This window comes from Aethina tumida, chromosome 2 (assembly GCF_024364675.1).
Source record: "Aethina tumida isolate Nest 87 chromosome 2, icAetTumi1.1, whole genome shotgun sequence".
NCBI lineage: Eukaryota > Metazoa > Arthropoda > Insecta > Coleoptera > Nitidulidae > Aethina > Aethina tumida.
The window spans coordinates 30,886,823-30,901,756 of NC_065436.1; the positions used below are offsets into that span (position 1 = coordinate 30,886,823).

At 32.4% G+C, this 14,934-nt stretch overlaps 2 protein-coding genes across 2 annotated transcripts in view; both read right to left on the reverse strand.

Moving 5' to 3' along the window:
- The window catches only part of LOC109602171 (potassium channel subfamily T member 2), a 258,306-nt gene extending 252,568 nt beyond the window's left edge, over nt 1-5,738 (reverse strand). Inside the window, exons 1-2 of the mRNA XM_049962408.1 lie at nt 5,630-5,738; nt 2,815-3,168 (exon numbers count right to left, since the gene is read on the reverse strand). Of these exons, the coding sequence (XP_049818365.1) occupies nt 2,815-2,933 (119 nt within the window). The 5' untranslated portion in view covers nt 2,934-3,168; nt 5,630-5,738. The remainder of the gene's footprint in view (nt 1-2,814; nt 3,169-5,629) is intronic.
- Nucleotides 5,739-11,116: 5,378 nt separating this feature from the next.
- On the reverse strand, nt 11,117-14,635 carry LOC109601954 (disks large-associated protein 5). Its single transcript, XM_049963807.1, has 4 exons — nt 13,869-14,635; nt 12,365-13,319; nt 12,099-12,314; nt 11,117-12,044 (listed from the first exon to the last, which is right to left on the reverse strand). Exons 1-4 carry the CDS (start codon nt 14,157-14,159, stop codon nt 11,224-11,226), a joined length of 2,283 nt encoding a protein of 760 aa, XP_049819764.1. The 5' UTR covers nt 14,160-14,635; the 3' UTR covers nt 11,117-11,223.
- Between the last annotated feature and the right edge of the window lie 299 nt (nt 14,636-14,934).

The following is a 14,934-nucleotide window of genomic DNA, read 5'->3' on the forward strand; positions in this document are numbered from 1 at the left end:
ATTTGAGTGTCGTTTAAAATTTTGAAACTAAGTCGATTTATAATTAACGGCATGCATGTGGGGGGAATAACTATGTTTCTAAAATAATACCGTTTATTTTTATTTGACAATAAAGCAGAGGGTCAAAATTATACTTTGTAATTTATGTAATTAAATGCCGTTTGCAATAGCATAAATTACAATTCACAGACATAATTAATGAGTTCAATATAGTGGGTTGCTAAGATTAATGGAATCTATTAATTAATCAGGTATTTAATTGAAGTTGTTACATCAAAACGTCTTCATTTTCGACAACAATAATGATAATAATATTTATATTATTATAAATAAATAAATATTTTTTGATATTTAACTTTTATTATTTATTCATAATTAAATTAATCAAATAGTAAACAAAATTTTAAAATTCATGAATATTATCTGTACGTCTATTCATATGAATAAAATTGGAGTGTCTGTTTGTAATATTGAAATAACCGTCTTTTACTACTACTACTGAATATAAATACGGTACAACATTTTTTACAATTTTTGTCTCTTTGACTCACTGTCTGTTCTCACTAATCTCTGAAATGACTGGACCGATTTTGACGGGACTTTTATTGGCAGGTAGCTGATGTAATAAGGAGTAACTTAGGCTTATTTTAGAAAAATTCTTTTACTTTAGCAAAATAAAGTAATGTTGCAATATCCAAGTACTGTCCAGTACCACGCGCATGCCACCACTGGGCCGTCACGTCTGACGCCTCCTGAACGAAGTCGCGGGCACAGCTGGTTAACCATAATATTAATTTAAATTAAAAAAAAAATGATCATATGGATTTTGATCGTTATGGAAAATGATCATTATGGAAAATGGTCGTATGGAAAATGATCGGTATGGAAAATAATCGTATGGATTTTGATCGTACGGATTTTCATCGTATGGAAAATAATCGTATGGTCACTTTACGTTTTTAGTAATTTCCCACTTTCAATGAATTTTTGAGATTTTAGTAGTTTTTTACGTTTTTAGTGTATATTTCTTTCTGCACTCGTAATTGTAATGCACCTAAGAAATTTCAAAAGTATGACTCATTAGTATTTCTACTCATACGAGAAATTGTTCGAGAGTACCGAAATTTTTTCCAATTTTGCTTTCACAAGAAATTTATTTCACAATAATTTTCACATGAAATTTTTATAATTAAAATTTTGTTGGTTATAGAAGTGTAATAAACAGCTTGTATACTATAATATTAAATAAAATCTAGATTTAAATATTCATTGAATGAAAAAATATTTGAAATTATTATAAATATGTTTTTTATTTCTAGAATGAAAGTAAAGCAGAAAAATTAACGCTATGAAAAAGTATTATGAAAAATTTAAAAATTTGAAATAATTGTAAAAATATATTGAAAATTTATAAATAATATTTTGAACATTTCTGTACCTACAAATTTTAATATTACAACAATTTCGATTTTTTTATTCAATGAATTGTTCCAAACAAATCACTTAATGTGAAAAAAATAGTGAATGTAAACAAGTTTCTTATTATTTCGTAAACTGGAAAACTTAATGTTCTAAAGTTGTAAAATGTTGAAAATTGCTATTAAGCAATTATTAAATTAAATAAAAAGTTAAAGAACCAAAGAGTTTTTTTTTTAATTTTACATAATGAGAAAAATGTAAAATTGTCAAAATTTATTTGTTAAGTATGATAAAAAAAGTTAAAAATAGGAAAAATATTAAAACAATTTTGATATTTTTATTCAATGAATTGTTTCTGTCGAAAATATCTAAAATTACATAATAAAAAAAAATAAAGAAAATTTATAAATAATATTCTAAAAGTCAAAGTTTAATATGACAACAAATTCAATATTTTCATTCAATGAATTTGTTTCTGTCGAAAAAAAAAATTAAAACTGAAAAAATTTCCTATTCTTAGATTTATTCTTAATCTCCTTAAAAATTTGTAAAATATTAAAAATTGCGTAATAATTTAAAAATTTTAAAATTATAAAAATTTATTTAAGAATGATAAAAAATGTTAAAAAAAGAAAACTTCATTTTGCAGTGCTTTTTTTTTATTTTAATGTTAGAAATTGTCAACAGATTATGAAAAACTATAAATGATATTTTGAAAATGTCAGACTACAAATTTTATTATTACAACAGTTTCGATATTTTTATTCAATGATTTATCCCAGTTGAAACATTGAGAGATTTTAAAAAGTAAAAATATTTCTTATTCTTAGATTAAAAGGAAGAAATTGTTAAATATTGAAATTATACTGAAAATGTCATAAATTATTATTAAAAAAAATTTTCAGATACAGAAAAATATATAAAATTCTCAAGATTTAATTATCAAGATATATCATGTAAATAAAAAAGAATTTTAATATCGTTAACAATTTCTATATTTTTATTCAATAAATTGTTCCAGACAGTAAAATATACTTAGTAAGTTTTTATTTCATATGAAAATTGATTATTTTCGTTGATTACCTTCATCTCCATACTCAATGTTTGAAATTAACATTTAATTCTGACATTCCAAATCAGATATAAAATATGTCTGTGACAGGCATCCTAACGGTTATTTCCACGTCGTGTGCAATGCCTCTTTGATACTTAAATCGATCGAAAATTTATGTAGGTTGTACCATGTAAGTTATACGTGTACGTCAATATTTGGATGGACCCACACATGTACATAATTACGGGTCTTTGTTTGCTAAATTGGTACGTTTGTTTCCATTATGCCCCGATAAATGGCTGCATAAAAGAACATAAAAATAAAAAACATTTTTCCATTACCTTTCGCCGTCGTCGTTGAATGCGTAGTCGCCCAAAATGAGATCCCTGAACCGATACCGGGGCGGTAGTGGCAACGGAGTGACGGTGTCCATCTCCTTCTCTTTGCCCAATAAAGCCATTCTGCCGTCCTCCTCTGATGGCGCCTCCTCCAGGATGCAAGCGCCCACCGAACGGGCCCGTCCCTAAGTGCTCGGTATCGAAATATCACCAGGTAATTCCCCCACGAATATCACCGCGACTCAAGCACCACCTCTAATTGTCGGTTCGACGGTTTTGATTTTCGAGTTTGGGAACATCACGAACACACTGACAACTACAACGGTTTTCAATTGATGGCGATGGGGGTGAACATTGCTGGAATATCAACAAGAAGAGTCAGTAAAAATCATAAATTGTCAATTACAATATACAGTGGTGGTCATTATTATAGCAACTTTTTAAAATGTTCAACAACTTCAAATTTGATTATTAAACTAGTTATTTACTTTCTATAAATCTATTTTTGTTTTATAATTTTGGTCTATCTCCGTACCATAAACTGGACAATTTTCCGAATATACGACAAGTTTATATTTCTTCAACATTCTTAAATTGCTGTGATGAGTTTATTTAAATTTGTATGTCATATTTAGTTCTAAACGTGGTTCCCCAGATTTTCTGTAGTGTTTATATCTTGAGATTAGGACGGGCTATTCAAAACATCGATGCTTTGGTCCTTTAACCAATCTATAACAATTCTGATTTTGTATTTAGGATCGTTTTCATGTTGAAACACATTTCGACATTTCTTCAATATATGAGAGCAAATTGTTGGCCATATTTTTATAAATAACCTCTGTAAAAGCTACTCTTGTCCATTGCTCTGTGCTTTAGTGAATGTGATTCTAAGCAAATCACAATTGGAATTTCAGATTCTTACCATGGTTTTTCTTGTAGGTCTGAGGTCAAACGAATCCCCATTCACAGACCTTAGTCCTTGATCTAATTTCAGCAACCATTTCCTCCAGGATGGTTCTAATTTCAGAAGACGATAAGATTGGAAATTATCTAGTTATCGATTTTCTTTCAAGTTTTTCGAACTCAGACACATTTTTTTGTAGCTATCACATGGTTAGTTTCTCTAAATCTTTTATAATACTGGAAACGATTGACTTATTTAGCCGTATTCTCTTATTATAATTTTTCTTACAGTTTCACTTCCACCAATGATTAAATAATTATAGTAAGTAAAAGACTGCTAATAAATAATCGATTTAAATTCATAGAGTGCAATGAAAAACCATAAAGTAGAATGTTACTATAAATTAAAAAAATAAAAAAGTTCACAAGTTTTTAAAAAATAAAATTAGATTGACTAGTTGTATAATAGATACACTCACTGGAATCCAATTTAATTTTTAATACAATTTAATAAGTTGCTATAATTATGGCTAATACTATACGTGCTAATTTTATATAATTACTGTAATTATTTAATGTAGACTAATGTAAATATATACATTACAGGCACATTAATTTATTGAAACGTTTCGATTTAAATATAAATATTTCTAATAATCAATAAACAAAATAAAAAGTTGAGAAACTTTACGCTCCTGTGAAAAATTCTTTTATCTTCTTTACACGGAATTCACAAAAAAACTTCGAATCCTTAAACATTCTCAAAAGGATCCTTTTACTGTCTCTGATATAAGATTTTGTCTCAAGTTATTTCAAGATTATTGATTTAATTTCATTTTAGTTCCACTTACGTTTCATATTGATTGTTTTCGAATAAATATAATGTTCATATTTGCCCATGTATTTTTTATTAATGCCTGGTAACAAAATCGAATAAATTGGCCAGTTTAAAAATTAATGCTAATACACCTACACAACTTTCTATAACCACGTTTAACACAAAATGATTACGGTTTTATTTTTAGAGATTGGAAACTTCGATTGGCTGTTCCATGTTTTAATAATTAATAGTGCACTCCCTCTCCTAGCCTACTAACCCTATAACCCCGTACTGAACTGGGTTGTTACCACTTTTTAATTGGAAAACTTGAAGTCATTTCGTATGTATCTGGAGTAGGATTAAAAATTATTACAAAGTGCTTTAAGACTTTTCAAGGAATGGACTTGTGTTTAATTACTAACAATCATGGAAGGCTATTATTTTATATATTTTTTTGCATTCTTTTTAGATTGGGGTATTTAAAAGCTAATCTTCTAACTTAAATCTTTTAAGGCAATAATAAACTCTTAAAATATATGTGTATACCTATTTTATGTCTTACGTCTCTTTTAACCAACAGATTTGATAAATTTTATAGAATATAAACCTGTGTTTTATATGTTAGGTTTATGACTAAAGATTTATGTCTTCTTTTCTGATTATTATTAAATATTATACTTTCAACATATTTATATTTGTAGGATATTAAGTGGTGTGCTTTCTGTTGTCCTTAAAAAGTTTGCTCCAGAGTCAAATACGCAAATGTAATTTAAGTTTATTCTCTCGTAAAGTTTAATGACGTCTTGGACACAGTTAAGTTAGAATCAATTTTGTCGCATCGTAAATTCCTAGTTATTTTACTTTTAAAGCCGCAGTACTCCCATCAGATAACACAAACGTGCCAACACTAATAAATTTATGGAAGCAATCGCGATTCACACAGTACAATACTTAAAAGTTCCTACACTTTATGCGGCCGTAAATTTTCCACCTTCCGTCCAATATTTACGACTACGACACTTTGCATCTGCGATAAATAAACATTATCCTTGGATAAATTCTAATATTTGTTTCTTTTTATTGGACGTTTCTTACCTGAAAATAACGTGGAGCCTCCTGCGAGATCAGACGAACGATGGACCACACGAGTGTTCGCGTGCACTGAAACGCGCGCCGTTTCGCGCCACCGACGTGCTGGTTGGGTAGGTGACGTCGCGACGGCCGACGTCTTTCTTCCGCGGATGTCGACGGACGCGTGGCATCGGCGTCCGGCGCGGTTTGCGCGTCGACGCTCTCGTCGAACACGTTGGACGCGATCCGTCGTACATGACCTATCCACCTAGTTCGCGAACGGCAATTATACGGATGTTAATTAGCAGACGCCGGACGGCGCAATCGAACCGTGACCGCTCCATGTTCTTGGGGTAAGTGGATGAATAGGGCGGTTTCTTTTCTTGCTGCCACATAAATTGGTTGTGGTCCGAAAGATTTATTTTTGGGTTATTAAAACTACATTTTATACAGTTTAATTAAATGTTCAATGTTAAGTACCGGATGACATAATTTACGTTATTGGTTCCTAATTTATTAGAATAAATTTTTATATTATATTTTAATATTTTTGTATTAAACTGTAGCTTTTTTATGTTCTGTCCAACTGTGCTATTATTTTTCTTTTAAAACATTTTTTGATTTAAAAATAGTTTATTCAGTAAAAGCATATCGTTTCCCCAATGCGTTTGGAGAAAATGCTGTTAATGTTAGTTAGTGTGTTTAAAAGTGACAAAAGTCCATTAAAGATGAACAACGACAAAGAGATCCGGAAATTAGTAATATCCCGTGTAATAATTGATTATTGTTAATATTTCTGAAAACGAGAAAAATGAACGTATACACTATATATTTATTTAAAAAAAAGGTTTTTATTTTTAATTGTTACAAAAAATCTTAAAAAATATTGTTTTTCTAAAAAACAGTAGTTCGAATTTCATTTTAGTCCAAATTCTCCCAAAATTCAGTATATGCTCCACATCTTCTAAGTTATTCGGACGGTTAGAAATCCCTTCTCTAAACGTCTCCCAAGAATGTTTCTGATGTGTTGTGATGAGATAAAGTCTGGACTGTGAGCTGGCCAGGCCATAACATTAATCCCAACCCCAGCAAGATCATTTCGGACAACATGGACTATATCTTGTCGTTCACTATCCTGTATCTGGACCTATAAAAGAGGCATATGGCACAACATGTTCTCTAGTATGTCTAAAATGTAACGCTCACCATTAAGGTTCCCAATGTCTCCTCACACCATAATTGGACTCACCAAATGAGGTGGTATTTACGGAGTTATATTGAGCATATCTTTCATTTGGGGGTCGAAACACACCATCGCGTCTATCGCATATGTGTTCTGTAAACAGAACTCGTTCTCAATCCGCTTCTACGCATGTGATTTGCTCTCTAGCAAAATTTAGCCGGGTTCTACGATGATCCACGCTTAAGATTAGGCATCGAGCAGGAACACGGGGTTTCAATATATCTTCCCTAAGTCGTTGTCTAATAGTTTCAATACTTATTCGAACCCACCCTGCGTTTTCTAACTGAAACTTTAAACTTCTTGTAATCACAAATAGTTGTCTCAAAGTTAAGTCTCAAAAAATGATCTTGAACAGGAACACGATTTCTACCCTGACCAAATCGCCTAGTATGATCACCAGTCTTCATGTCCGGATTTAATAAAAAGCTTGGATAAATATAATAGATTCCACAAGTGAAGTTAAAATTAGGTGTTTAACGATTGTCCATTCTCAGCTTGCACGCAATGCAAATGAGTCTTATTGATAGTATTGGTATTTGGGGCCAAATTTGAAATAATTACTGCAATGCCCGCCAGTCTAGTCAATGGGTTGAAGCTGGAAAACCCAATCGAACAGTACTTAAAAAACTATTAACCCAAGGAAGGTTTTGATAAGACTATGTATGGAATTTTATGATATGACCACGATCCAAAAGGTCAGATGATTTATGTAGCTATCTGATTCTCACAAATTAATAAAGTTCATAAACTTGATTCATCTGTGAGCAGTTACTTATTAAATATCAGCTTAAGACGGACCTCTTTAATCAATAGAAAGTTTCCTGCTTCCTTTCGAAAACGAAAGAATAGACCAAGACATTCAAAAGAAGCTTGAAATTGTATAGACCAATTATTTTTCTATATAGCTATTTATTTATTTTGCTCATTACCAAGTTTTTTACATAATAAAGTTTATTTTATTGTATTTATTTTATTTAGATAATTCGTTAACAAACAATCCAGTCTCAACATCAATTTAAATTAAAGCCAACCAGGAGAAAATGTGCTTGTTGGAATTAATTCAAGGACTGTGAGAAGATAAACTTGTCATATATTTGGAAAACGGTCAAGTCTATACCACGAAGATAGGCCATAATTATTAAACAAAATTGATGTCATACAAAGTGTTATTGTTAGATTAAATAACACGAACTTCACCATTAATTATTAGATCAACAATAGTACATTAATATTATTTAAACCATTCCCATTAAATAAAAGAGTTATGGCTAAAATATTTAACACTTTAAAAGGTCGCAATAATGATCATCACTGGTTCAAAATATAAAACTGCAACTGGATATTTTCTCACAACAATTCTTTGACTTAAGATAAAAAACATTTCATTGAAATATAAAGGACTGAAATTTTAGCTTCAAATGCCTTCTCCGTATTAGATAACGTGAATTACAGTCGCAATATAAGTTCGTAGCTTTTGGCATTCTTAGATTACTTTTGGATATTATATTGCTGATTTAAAAGTGAAATAACCAAGAATCGGACCGGCGAGACTGATTCAAACGCAAATTTGCTAGACCCGACAAAACAAAGCGATTTTATAGATCAAAATAAAAAAGTATAGATTTAATGTAAAAATACAAAAACCATACTGAGAATATAAAATTAAATGGATCCAGTAACAATTTTATAAAAGAGAAATGGACATAAAATGCTTTTATCGATTTCAAGTCGTCTGACTTTTTTGCTATAGTTTAATACATTTAAGAAAAATAAAAACGCCAAAAAATATGAGGTTTATTTCTTTCAACGTACAACTTAACCAAAATGCGAGCTTTTAATTTAAAGAATGGAGTATTAATTTCATATTACTCAAAGTAAGATGGAGTCGTAGTTCTACGCAGTAGGAGAATAAAATTAATTTTCATGTAAGATTTTAATGAAAATGGGCTCATCTTTGTATTGTAAATCACACAATAGCAACATGAGAGAGAAGCACATTAAAGTGCAAATCTTTATTAATCCTGTAATTGTAAAAATCTGCTAAATATTTCTCATAAAGTTGATAATAAAACATGACATTAATAATAAGGCCACGATGTGTTATAATGCATTAATAATTTTGTGAAACTCGTGCAATAATAAATTTATTATTTTGCCATTTTATTTCAGTATTAATTGAGTCTATAAATTTTCAATAACTTCCGAGTTAGTCAATGGGAATAAATGCGGGGGCGAATAAGAGATAATTCTAGGACTGAATAACCCAATCATTAATATTTATAAAGTTAGCTACGTCAAAAATCATTACGACGTCATTGTACACGCAGATAATCAAGTTGCTTAGACGTATCATTTTCCATTCGTGTATCAACATAATTTGTCCACATTATACGGAATCCGTTGAGAAATTTTTCAATAGATTTTCATTCCTTATCGATGGGTCAAATCGGAATTTTCGGCTGAAAATGGACATATTCTCACACCAGGCGCCACAATCAATGGAGGTCGACGGAAGTATTTCGTGTGAATGCCGAATCCTATCTAAGAACTCGGTCCAACTATTTTAATGCGGCACTCTCGAACTCTCGGTTCGTCACTTTTTACTAAAACGAAGCTCTGGTATTACCAGAACCAGCTGTAAAGGGTCGATCAATCAATGTTATGGAAGTTTATTATACGAGTGTTGTAAATTATAAAAGACTCCAGTTATAAAACTAGTAGTCGTAATTCTCAATTTAAGTTTCGCAGCAAATAATCAACACCGCCAAAACGTATTTAAGTTCAAAACTAATTTTACTACAAGCCAGATCGACGATGCCTGAAATAATTTGATTAAACTTGGGACATATTTTATTTAGCATTGTTCGGCTCGAAGTTGAAATACAAAATAAGTTTGGCTGGGCGACATAAATAAGCCAATCAATCAAACCTCTGGCATGTACCTTCGAAGTGATTATCAAAGTTTCGATATACTTTTGGACCGCTCAATAATCCATTAAAACATATACTTACCATCTTTAATGCGTGATTATTTTATCGGAATGTGACTGCTTTTAGGAGTAAAATAACATTTCAATTAATCATTTTATTTACTGTTTTCTCATAAAAACTAATATGTATAATATGAATAGTTTTAGCTGTTTTCCTATAATTTGTTTAAGCGTGTATAAACACCACTGCAATTCCAAGACATCAAAGCGCACATTAAATTGGCGATTGGTAAATTAATTTCCCTAGCCTAATTCGAAATTCGAAGATGTCAAATTGATGGTCTCTGAAGACCTTCGATGCAATCGAGTCTGTCTGATAAACGGACTCAACTACACCTTATATTAACGGGATTTACTCCTTGATTAGAAGGCCAAATCCGGCATCCTCTAAATCAATCAGTTGCGAAAGCCGGACTGTATTAGTGTAAATGGACGATTAAAAGACGTATGGATTTTAAAATGGGTGATGGGTTTTCCTAGAAGATGTGCCATGAATTCGAAAGTAAATAAAGGAGATTTAAAGAATGCAAAATAAAATTTCAAATAAGGATATTGAATTTATGATGGCTTATTGAATTTTAAAATGCAAATGGTGTAATCAAATTTTATGGTCGAGAATGAATTTACTCGTAAATAGTGTAACGGACATACTGTTAGTTTTATGAGATTGTGCTTATTACAACATGTTCTTTTTTATTGAATTACATACATTTATTACTCGGCCATATTTCAGCAATGAACAACATTTTAAAGAGGATATAATTTATTTTCACTAGACTTATAATACAAAACAAAATCAATTCTATAAAAACAAATAATGTTATAAATATAACATAATAAATGATCATTCTTTGGGGTAATACGGGTTTAGAAATACGGTCTTCCTTTCGCCTGGTGCTATCGACTCTCTGATAAACAGATCCTCAACGACACATTAAAGAGATTTACTCCTTGATTAAGTAAAATCCAGCATCCTCTAAATAAATCATTTGCAAAGGCCGGACTGGAGTAGTTAAACGGACCATTACAAGACGTATGAATTTGTATATGGGTGATGGGTTTTCCTAGAGGATGTGCCATAAATAACAAATGGGAAGAATAGGATCATAAATTTATGGTTTATCGAATTTTAAAATTCAAATAGTCTAATCAAATTTTATACTCTAGTGATTTTACTCGTAAATACTGTTAATTTTATGAGACTGTTGATGTCAACATGTTCCTTTTTATTAAATTCAATTTATTGCCTGGTAATGTTTCTACAATGAAATACAATCACAAAGAGGATATATTTTATTTATTTATTATTAAGCTTAAATACAAAACAAAATCAATTCTATAAAATATAAATAACTAATAATCACATAAATACAACACCTAATAAATTATATCATTGTCAGTCTCTTTGAACTCCTACGCGTGGGTACCATATTATCCTCATTTTGATCATTCTCATCAGTGTCATCATCACTTGGGAATAATACAGTTTTGGAAATACTTTCTTTCCTTGCGCCTTCAATGTCATCTCTGAAGAGTACAGACTTTTTAGCAGATTTTACGCCATCAATTTTAAGAATACTTTTCCCTGGTGTCAGACCATCGCCAGTCTTAATAGAGTGGCTTACTTTCATCATTGTCAATCCCGGAGAACTGATTTTCCTCCGCGCCTCATTTGCCAGCACGGACATTCTCAAGCTCCGGCGTTTTGATGAATTTGGCAAGACAGTTTCTTTTATTGGAGACTGCACAGAGAAGTATCCCCCATCAAACGTCTTCTCACTGAGCTGTTCTTCCGTAGTGGCAGTATTAAGTTTCTTCTCTCTTGCAGCTTTGATCATTTCTTTCAAGCGAGAGCTTGCTGCCCTCTTCGACGGGGGCCTGCCCCTCGCTTTCTTCGCCGGCGATTTTGGCTTCACCGGCAAAACCTCCTCCCAATTATTATCTCTAAGTTTTTGCAGGTTTTGGAACCTTTTATCCAGATCTTCCACCTGTATGTACATCATATCCCAAAATCCGTGCAAATCCAAGCACGTGACAGTTTTCGCTTCGAAATTTTGAGATCTGCATTCTTCGATCAGTCCGCGGAATTGTTGGAATTTTTTGGAGATGAGCAGTTTCGATTGGCCGATAGCCACGTCGATCATGTCTTGAGCCTCAGTTGGTACATCATCCCCTTTCCTATATGAGTCCCATTCATTGCACATGCCTAAGAGAAAGTTATAAATAAACAATTTCTTACGATAATTATAACGTATGTTACCTTCTATCCGGTTGATTTCGTCCTGCAATTTCTTTGAGAAATATTCTGCTCCTGCCTTTGGACTACTAAGATTGTCCACATCCTTTTTGAGAAAACTGGGCGATGCCGCAGCGGCTCTGGGTGAATTTCTGACATGATATTCTTTCCTAGCGCTTTCTTTACCCCTGGAAACGGTTACAAATGGACTGATGTACATGGGCGGCGAATCCCGGGGACCTAGACATAACGTGTAAAATACCATAATAACATGTTGCATAACAAACTACCTTTGTCCTTATCTGGTGTACAGAAGTCCTCATCAGTTAAAGACTTTATGTCCACAACTGTTACGTCTTGCGACTTATCCGCCTCGTCAGCTTCCTCAGAACTTTCACCGTTATACTCCACGTTCCATCCGTTGACTTTGAACGGAGTCTTTTGCCTCGCTGAAGTCCTCGCGCCTGACTTGTTAGGCGTTTTAACCGGAGTCTTGAACGCGACGCCCTTCGAAGGTCTACCCCGCAGTCGTTTGGGCGACGAGGGTACCTCTTCTGTCGACTCCAGCTTGACTTTCTTCGGTCGACCTCTATTTTTTTTCTGCGGAGTGGCGTTGGATTTGTTAGTGTCATCCGTTTTGTCGGCTAACGATTCTTGTGACTCCGTACGTTTAGCTGTGGGTGAATCTTTTGTTTTCGAGGGTGGCCGTCCTCGACCTCGGCCGGTCGACTGAGTGGTCGTCGTCTTCAACTTTTTGTTGGGGCTTACAGTCTTCGATTTCGGCTGTTTCGCCTCCCGTAAGTTATCTTTAACACTTTTCTTGGTTTCAGTTATTTTTGCTGTAGCTGCCAACGGCTTATTGGATTTAACGTTTGCGGCTGTTGCTTTTGGATTTGTAACTGGAGGTCTGCCTTTAACGGGTAATATTTTTCGATTAACCGAAGATAAATTTTCTGCGGACCGAGAAGACAACCTACTTAAATTGCCTGTAGTATTACTAACTACTCGAGAATTTGACAAACTCCTTTGGCTCACTCTTTTCTGTCCGATTCCAGATTTACTGGTTACACTTCCATTCAGTTGGATTGGTTTAATATTAGATGGTGGTTTGAATTGGTGATTAGTTGGAGCAAATTTTGATTGTAAAGGTTTTCCTTTAACCTCATTTAACTTATCAAAATCAGTCAAACTGAGTTTGGTTTCAACATGACACACCTTGAAGATGGGCTTGACTTTACTTCTTGCCTGTAACAAACAATATACGAATTATTAAAAATATTCAACTGTTGTTAATAAACTGGTATTTCAATTTTTCACCACTACAGAAGCCCAGGTAGTAACTTAACAAAAAATCATCATTTAAGAACAATAGAGTCAGACCCTTGCACCCTCTTTTTGGAAATGTTCCCCTTTCTTAAAACTTACAAGAGACTTTAGGGGGGATCTTCACCTTTAATATTATTTTTAGGAATCTAAAAATTGTTGTTAGTTGGAAAACCACTAAAAACTACCCTATTTACTATTACTAATAAATTGTCCCTCAATTTAAATGTGCAAATATTTTATTCATATACTATTAGATAAAATCTAATTGACACAATAGAATTGGAGGACCTTTCATACACAACAAACTCCCAACTTTTAAACTATTAGAACTTGTACTATTAGACAGTATATGATCCATTATTTTATGATTATTTTAATTATGCCTAATTAAACACCCTACAACAAAAACTTCGACTTAGGTCAGTAATTCTATTGCGACTTAAGCGATAGGAAAAGTTTTTTGTTTACCTCCGCTGTTTTTTTCGCCTTCTCTTCCCTCCATTTCTGCAACATCTCCAATCTCTTGTTTACGACAACTTCGCTGTTCGCAACAGATTTGCGCCCATTTTTGGCATCCGGCGTCTGATACGGGGACATGTTGACGATTTTTCGTTTATCAAACATAAGATTCGTTCTGTTTTCACGACGAATGTTTTTGAACTCGTCGATTCTGGTCTCCAATGATTTTTGTTTGAATTCGGTCTTCAGCGGCTGTTTGAGTATGTTCAATTTTAACTTAATGTAATCGGATAAGTCCATAATATACAAAATTCACCCAAGTACTTCGATGTGAGTGACACTAGTAGTAAACGATTATAACGCAATTGTCACAATGATGACCGTTAACTGGTTTTGCTTTTAAATTTAGAAATTGGGGAGAACATAAAAAAACAGAAATTCCCTGTGACTTGACATAGGTATTTTGAGTTTCTTAGGTTCGCGCTGCCAACTTTGCGTTGTTTGTTTTACTGTTTGTTCAGTATTGTTTGGTAAACGGATTTGTTTAAAATACCCGTTGCACTATAGTGTTAAATATTGAGCTTTCCATACAAAAATACAATTTTGTAAACTATTTGCGGTAAATTTGAATTTATTTACAGTAAGTTCTGTACGATTTTTTGAAATGGTTACCTTAAAAACAAATTGTGTTAGTTAATGTACACATTTATACAAATATTCAATACAGTCTTTAAAAAATTTGAATCATTTATAATGTGTGTTTCAGAATAACATTTAAAATAAGGGATAGGGAAATAAACTTCTATGTAATTCAAAGGTCAATCAATATGAGTAGTATGAACTCTTGGTTACATAAGAATTTTATAATTAATCGCAGCATATACAGCAATGCAGAGAAAGACCGTCGAATTAGTAACCATTTGATTGTCATAAAATGTTACCTTTTAATCCTGTTTTAACACTAATTGATTGTCACTTTTTCTAATGTTTTCTTTATATTGCATCCCACTGTTATCATTGAGTTATTAAAACCCATTGATAACATTGGGCTACAAAATAAAGAAAAAATTACAAA

Coding starts and splice junctions, on each gene's coding strand:
- LOC109601954 (XM_049963807.1), bottom strand. CDS start 14,159: ATGGACTTATCCGATTACATTAAGTTAAAATTGAACATACTCAAACAG. Junction 12,315..12,364: donor TACACCAGATAAGGACAAAG/GTAGTTTGTTAT, acceptor CGTTATGTCTAG/GTCCCCGGGATTCGCCGCCC. Junction 12,045..12,098: donor CGAAATCAACCGGATAGAAG/GTAACATACGTT, acceptor ACTTTCTCTTAG/GCATGTGCAATGAATGGGAC.